This window comes from Rhinoraja longicauda, chromosome 24 (assembly GCF_053455715.1).
Source record: "Rhinoraja longicauda isolate Sanriku21f chromosome 24, sRhiLon1.1, whole genome shotgun sequence".
NCBI lineage: Eukaryota > Metazoa > Chordata > Chondrichthyes > Rajiformes > Arhynchobatidae > Rhinoraja > Rhinoraja longicauda.
Genome location: NC_135976.1, coordinates 32,218,109 through 32,226,104, shown reverse-complemented (window position 1 = coordinate 32,226,104; position 7,996 = coordinate 32,218,109). Strand labels below are relative to the sequence as shown.

Sequence of the window (7,996 nt, the reverse complement as noted above, 5' to 3'; positions counted from 1 at the left end):
GACAAGGAAGTGTAAGGTGTGAAAATGAGACAAAGGGGATGGAGATCAAGGAAAATGTAGAATAGATGATTGTTTGCTGGGAGAAGGTATCCACAAAGCAATGAGAGATAGAAGGTAGTCGGAGACAGTCACTGTTATCGGAGAATTGGGAAGGGAGGGGGAGGGTGGATTGAGAGAGGAAGCAAGGATTACTGGAAGTTAGAGAAGTCAATGAGGTGCCGTTCCTCCAAATTGCTCTGGGACTCACTCTGACAATGGAAGATGCCCAGGACAGAAATGTGAGTGTGGGAATGGGAGGGGAAGTTAAAGTGTTTAGCGACCGGGATATCAGGTAGGTTTATGAAGACTGCGCGGAGGTGTTCAGCGAAACGATCGCCGAGAAGCGAGACCAAGCGCAGGCACGGCGATCGTTTCGCTGAACACCGCCGCTCAGTCCACCTAAACCTACCTGGTCGATCCACAGATGCCGCCTGTCACGTTGAGTTACCCCAGCAATTTATGTCTACCTTCAGTTTAAACCAGCATCTGCAGTTCCTTCCTACATAAAAATTAGTTGCATGTCGGAAATGAAATCTGCAGATGTTGATTGTGCTTAGCGCGTCAGTCAGCATCTGTGGAGAGAACAATAAGGCAAATAGTCAGAACAATGTCGTGGCATAATTTTGTTCTTATCGGACAGCATGGTCTGAAAGATTAATTGATTGTCTTTCCTAAACGCCTTTAACGTTTGGCAAAAGGAGGAATATCCAGCAGTCTGATTGCAGTCTGTTCTTCAACACGAAAGTTGCAGTATAAACAAAACAAATTAGACAAACCATTCATTGACAATAACAATTTATTAAGAAGCGTTCTGATGCAGTGGTGCTCATTAATCAGTGAAAAAACATTTTTTCCAGGAAGTTAAATGTATAGAATATAGTTTAACAGAGTGTCAGGCTCTGGAGCAGCAGAAAACATGCAAAGGTTAAAATAATGGTTCGAAGGTGACGAAAGAAACCTTGGAAGAGGTGACAAAAATTAAGATCAGTGCGGGAATTGGGGTTTGGAAACAGATATAGTTTGGAAAGTTTGAAACATTGCTTTGAAGACACTTTCATGAAATCGTTAATTGAATTGCAAGAGACATATATTCTGTCCAATTGATATCAGTTGACAAAGCAGGATGATGCCTAAATATTTCATCGCGGTGCTGAATTCCCTCACTGTTGGTGCAAGCTAGGAGTCTTCACTGTAATTCGTGGGCCGAGTGGCCAGGTTCTGATTCATCGCGTCTCTGCAAAAGACAATGTGAAGTCATCAGAGTCATTGACAGTGGGAACCATGCTTTATTTGACCCGACCACTCCCAACACAATGCTGTCTGCAAGGTGGACCCCAACGAATCCACACCAGGCACAGAAATCCACCCTGCACACGCACAATCTGACAAAACCTCGTGATATCATCCATATAGAGATTTGGTTTGACTTCAGGATATGAAAACGTGCACGGTTTCTGTTTCCATCAATGGACAGGATATTTGAATGCATTAATGGAAACCGCTTGGATACCTTCGGCGACGAGAATGGATGGCATTGGTAAGAGTGTGGTGAATCTATGGATTTCATTGCCACAGGAGGCTATGGAGGCCAGGTCAATTCTTATATAAGAAAATAACTGCAGATGCTGGTACAAATCGATTTATTCACAAAATGCTGGAGTAACTCAGCAGGTCAGGCAGCATCTCGGGAGAGAAGGAATGGGTGACGTTTCGGGTCGAGACCCTTCTTCAGGTCAATTCTTATCGGAGATGCTGCCTGTTCCGCTGAGTTATCCGAGGATTTTTATATCTATCCAAGCTAATTGATATTTTTAAGGCGGAGATTTTCATATTCTTAATAAATAAAGATGTCAAGGGTTATGGGAAGATGGCAGAAGAATGGGATCGAGAGGGAAGGGTAGATCAGCTGTGATTGAGAGCGGATTAGACATGATCGGCTGAATGGCCTAATTCTGCTCCTATAATTTATGAACATGATGACAATAAAACTTACCTTAGAGGCTCTTGTGAAGAACGCGATTGAGATACACCAGATCACAAGCAGGAGAAAGAGCAGCCAGCGCCCCACAGTCCATGCGATGTAACTGAGCAAAGGGCAAGAGATACAGCATCAATGGGAGGAAACGAGACAGTTTATATTTCAAGCATTTACCTTAATGTTTGCTTCCTAATCTTGGTGGAGTGGAGCGGGGCAAAGCAGGAGAGCCAATTGAGATCTGGGAGAATGAACGGGTGTTAGACTGCGGGGGTGGGGGAGGGGGAGGGGGAGGGGGTGGGGTGGGGGAGTGCGGTGAGAACAATTATGATCACCAATAACAGTCCTCATTGTGAGGCATGGCTACAATACTGGGGTTGAGACATTACACGGTTACATGGATTCGGAGAAGACTCTTTTTTTGAGATGGAGCAGTGAAACCAGTGAATGCAGAGCAGATAGACAGAAAATGCTGGAGAAACACAGTGGGAGAGGCAGCATCTCTGGAGAGTTGGAATGCGTGAGGTTTTGGTTCGAGACCCTTCTTCAGACTGGGAGTCACGGGAGAGGGAAATTGGGGATGTGGAAGGATACAAAGAACAGCGTAATACCCTGGAAGAAGGAAAATTGCAGCTGATACGAAGATTATATTAAAATCCACATGGATAGATGGGAATAATAAAAAAAAGATTAGTCCTGATGGTGGAAGGGAGGCGGGGCAATAAATATGGAAACAGATGAGGCCAATTAATGAATTAAATTATAAATGATAATGCTTAATCTCACACCCTCGATATTACTTGGATTAACGCGGTAGGTGGGTGGATGGAGGAATCGTGTTCGAAAAATCGGTTAAAGGTTCGCTCATAAAGGCGTGGCTTTTATTAACGTTTTATTTCCTAACGCAAGCATAACATATGAGTGTGATGGAAAGTCAGATTTATTTATATTGTAATAAGATAAATAACAACGTCTTCCTACTTTAAAGACTATATTATGATGGAATATTCAGGGATATATATTTTTAATGATTTCAAGGTTCAATGTGTGGGAGAGCGTCAGTTAACTCAGTGTGACCTAGATAGTTGTGGGAGTGTATAGGTTTATAATAGACATCAGTCGATAGTCTATCTCCTGTGATGGTGAGATCGAGAAAGGAGAGGGTGTTGTTGGAGATGGTCCGTGCATTTGAGTGCCGGATGGAGTGCAGGAGACCGTTCCCTCTGCAACCCTGGTGAATGGCCCAATTCTACTCCTATTCCTTATGACTTTATGACCTACACCTCCCTGGTTATCCCATCCTTTCCCAACCAAACCACCCCCTTCCCAGGTACCTTCCACTTCAAATGCAGGAAATGCAACATCTGTCCCTATACCTCCTCCCTCAACTCTGTCCAAGGACCTCAACTGTCCTTTCAGTGTAGGCAGAGTTCATTTGATCCTCCTCCAACCTCATCTGCTGTATCAGGTGTGGACTCTTATACATCAGCAGAACCAAACGTTGACTGGGCGATCATTTCACCGAACATCTACGCTCAGTCCACCTGGGAATATATGATCTCCCAGTTGCTAAACACTTGAACCCCCTCCCCCTCCCATTCCCACACTGACCGTTCTGTCCTGGGCTTCCTCCGTTCTCAGAGCGAGGCAAAATGCAAATTGGAGGAAGTTAACAACACCACATATTTCGCATTGGCAGCTGACAGCCAAGCGATATAAGAATTGATTTCTCTAACTTTAAACAATCTTTGCATCCCCTCTCTCTCCGCCCCACCCCCACCCTGGTCATTTTACGTATTTCACTGTTGCCTTGTAGTGTCTCATTGTCTGTCCAACTCGTTTTCACCTAGCCCACAGCTACTAATGGATCGTTTCCTTGACCATCGTAACTTTTTTGCATATTTTTCATTCATTGTTTTATATTTTTCTATATGACCGTCGAAATCGCTCTCGTTTCCCTTTCCCCTGAATCTCACTCTGAAGAAGGGTCTCGACACGGAACGTCGCCTATTCCTTTTTTCCAGAAATGTTGTCTGACCCGCCGAGTTACTCCAGTTTTTTGTGCCTATATTGAGTTTAAACCAGCATTTACAAATGCTTCCTACACACTGAAAGGCAAAATATGCGGAACACACATAGACGTCCAGTGTCTTGTCCTAGTGAGGCTGTGGTTCTACTGGCTGTGTCACTGTGCATTTAGATCAATACTCTCACGGGCTTTTAATGCAAGTGAACGGAAGACACAACTTTCTCTCAATTGAAGCAATCCCAATCAAAACACCAGCAATTAGCACATGGTACATTTCATTGGAAGCAGAGTAGTTTACCTTGAAGAATAATTGGATCTTTTCAAAGTTTCACAAGAATATTCAAGTCCTGTTGGAACATGGAATTAAAAATCAGTGTCATTGCTTTTCACTTGCAGTTGACCAAGAGAGCATGCTTGTCCGATATAAGGAGTTTATAGGCTTAATAGACAGGGCAATATTCCTTCAGTGTAATTGGCAGCAAGTGGGAGACGTCATGACCAGCAGGAGTGCTGGTTACAACTCAGGTCGCCAACAGTAGGGCGGCTGAAAGGCGCAGCGGAAGAGTTGCTGCCTTACAACGTCAGAGACCCGGGTTCGATCCTGACTTCAGGTACTATCTGCACGGAGTTTGTATGTTTTCCCTGTGACCGAGTGGATTTTCCCCAAGTGCTCCGTTTTTCTCCCACACACTAAAGATTTGCAGGTTTGTTGGTTAATTGGCTTCTGTAAATTGTCCCTTGTGAGTAGGATAGAACGAGTGCACCGGTGAAAGGCTGCAGCGTCCACGCTGGATCTGTAAACTAAACTAAAGGAGGGATGGTGCCTGCGATGAAACATTACAGTCCGGAGCAGAAGATGGATTGATGGGGTTTTTATTCCACCACAGGAGAGGAAGGGTGAACCTATTACAGGTGCGCAAAGCTATGAGCAACATAGATAGGGTACTTCGTGGGAAATCAGTACAGCAGATGTGCGTAAAAGTGGAGAACATAGGTTTGGGTTAAGGACTAGAATATTTAGATGGTATCTGAGGAAGGAATATTTTAATACCTAGATAGTGGAGGCACTTGAATTGTCAAGTCTGAGAAGACTGTGGATGAGGGGCTGGTAAATGGGATTAGTATCGATGGCACTTAATGGTCAAAATTAACAGAGTGGACAAAGCTGATACAGTCCTCTAGGAGTTAACTGTGGCCACATTTACTGAATATTTCTGTTCCCTTCCCATATTTAGGTGTCGGCCATTTGGAGATAATGGCGGGAATGTGAAAGTGCTTGGATAGATGTTACTGCAAACCTAGTTTAAAGCTGTGTTAACATAAGATGAAGTTCTAGCCAGGAAGCTGGCCAACACTAGCACTGCGAAATCTATTTCTGGAACCCAGCATCCAGGTATTGACGAATGGGTCATAATTCCATCGTTTTAATCTTAATGGGATAATTAATTAACGTGCATGGATTTCAGGGTGTCGGGGTTTATGGGGAGAAGGCTGGAGAATGGGGGAAGAGGGGGAAATAGATCAGTCATGATTCAATGGTCTATTTCTGCTTCTATCACTGATAATCTTATGAACCACCCCACCCCCACCCCCACTTCCACTCCTCATTTCCTCCACTACTTACCAGTCCCGTTGATTTTCACGAGAAAACTGCAGGACACGCCATTGCTGGAGATGGACACGTTGACCATTTCACTGGATTTTGATCCACGTTGATTTGAGCTGTTGCAATAATATTGATGGTGCTGGTGTTTGAAGGATTGACAATGTAGATCCAGGCTACTGTTGTCTGATATCTTTGAATCCACAGCTGGGATGTTTTCATGCCAACTGTAGCTAATGGGAAGGGATCCCCGGCCCGACTCACAGGACACTGACACTGAGCCCCCGACACAGGAGACATTGGCTGGTGACAGAAATCCAAGCACAGGAACAGACACGGGTTCTGTGGGAAAGGAGCAAACAGTCACACACTGGGTGAACATCTAAAAATCAAACACTCGCCAATATCCACCATTTCTGTACCTCAGCCAGAGCCGCCTGGTTAGAATGTGACACATCCATCTACATAGAGTCATCGGGTCATAGAACGGTCTAACTTGCCCGTGCTGACCAACACGCCCAATCAACACCAGTTCCACCTGCCCTTGCTTGGCCATTAACCCTTTAGACCTATCCTATTCATGTTCCTGTCCATTTTTTCCGTAAATGTTGCGATAGTACTCTGGGCAAAAGACTATGTACATTTACTCGATCTAATCCTCGCATACTTTAGTACCCCTCCGTAAGATCATCCCTCTTCCTCCTGCACTCCAAGAAATAAAGTCCTAATCTACTCAACGTCTCCCGATTGCTCAGGCACTCGAGTCCTGGCAAAATGCTTGTAAGTCTTTGCAACCTATCCAACTTCACAGCATCTTTCCGAAAAAATGGAATTAAAACGGACCACAAATCAGACAAATCTTGGATTCTCTTTTATATTTCAGGATTGCCAGCAGGAAAAGTGAGCATCGTTTATGCAACACAGTCGGACATTCAAAGCAACAAGGAAGCTGCCCATTTGTCTAATCAAAATCAAACTGTGTATGCAGGAGTGCAATTTCGAAGGAAATCGACAGGGACACAATCCAGTACAGATGACAACAATGTCACCCGCAGAGATAGGTCTGAAGGGTCTCGACACGAAAAGACACCCATGCCTACTCTCCCGAGATGCTGCCTGACCCGATGAGTTACTCTAGCATTTTGTGTTCACCCACTCAGATGCCCGTCAAAAACCACCTTCTCCTCACAATCCACGATCTAGATTTATACATCTCTGTGTCTCTCCATCCTCCCAGCAGCCAGAACTACCTTGTCTGCCACTGTGCCGGTACACAGCAGCACCATCTCTCTGTGTTTTACATTTCGGGCATCTGCAGTTTTAAAAATTCTCTTTTAATCTGAAACTCTGCCACGATTCTACAACACCGACATTCAAACACCTCATTAGTGCAACGGTATCACTATCAACAGCTTTTCAATTTCCTTGTATAAAATTGTTGATAGTGATACTGTTGCACTAGTATGCACACTAAGTGTGTGAATGGCGGTATTGTGGAATTGTGTGTCGGGAGCGAAAGAAAAAGTGGAACAACATTGAACTAGTGTGCCCGGTGATCGTTGGTCGGTGTGGACTCGGTAGCCCGAAGGATCCGTTTCCATGTTGCATTTGTAAACGACAACTAAATATCCCGGTGAACTTTCTCTGCAACCTCTCCAAACATTTCACATCTTTTGTTTTATAAAGCGGCGTCAAGAGCTCTGCACCAGATTACCAACAATGTTTTGTGCGGATGCCAAAGTCACTCACTGAGAAACATACCTACAGATACTTGGAGATGCACATTGAATGTTGGTTCGCCAGGTGCAGTAATTCCACAGCTGTACCATCCTGTATCTCCAGAGTGAAGATCCTCCACCGCCACAGTAAATATTCCTCGTGCCGGATTATCTGTGAATGACACCCTTCCGCCCTGACCACGTTTACTATTTGTTTCCACTACATGTGCACATTGGCGATTTGTCCCACGGCACCAGTATTTTGTGTGTGAGCGGTACACTGCTGCATAGTGACAATCGATTGTGATCGCTCTGTCCACAACCCCTCTTACTTCGCTCTCTGCCCACAGTGCACCTGAAACTGAAGGGAAAATCTTTCATATATTGAAGAGTAAAATTAGCCTTTCACAAACATATAGATATTGTATACATCAATGTGTACAGGGGAGTCCGCCCAATCATATTGTTGACTCTGTTTGAATTCCACCCAGATTGCGATGAGAGACAGACACTGTACACCGTCCCTCACCATCTGCACGGGTCGTTCCAAAGCTCTTCACAGCCAATGACGGTGGGAATGGTGAAGAATGACGCATTGAACACGGAGCCTGTTGCATTGGAAGGTGCAGTCG

At 44.6% G+C, this 7,996-nt stretch overlaps 1 protein-coding gene across 1 annotated transcript in view; it reads right to left on the bottom strand.

The window, feature by feature from the left end:
- Positions 1–868: 868 nt before the first annotated feature.
- Positions 869–7,996, bottom strand: part of LOC144605586 (uncharacterized) — a 12,774-nt gene continuing 5,646 nt past the window's right edge. Inside the window, exons 4-7 of the mRNA XM_078421017.1 lie at positions 5,668–5,988; positions 4,342–4,390; positions 2,033–2,123; positions 869–1,273 (exon numbers count right to left, since the gene is read on the bottom strand). Coding sequence (XP_078277143.1) covers positions 1,226–1,273; positions 2,033–2,123; positions 4,342–4,390; positions 5,668–5,988 — 509 coding nt within the window. The 3' untranslated portion in view covers positions 869–1,225. The remainder of the gene's footprint in view (positions 1,274–2,032; positions 2,124–4,341; positions 4,391–5,667; positions 5,989–7,996) is intronic.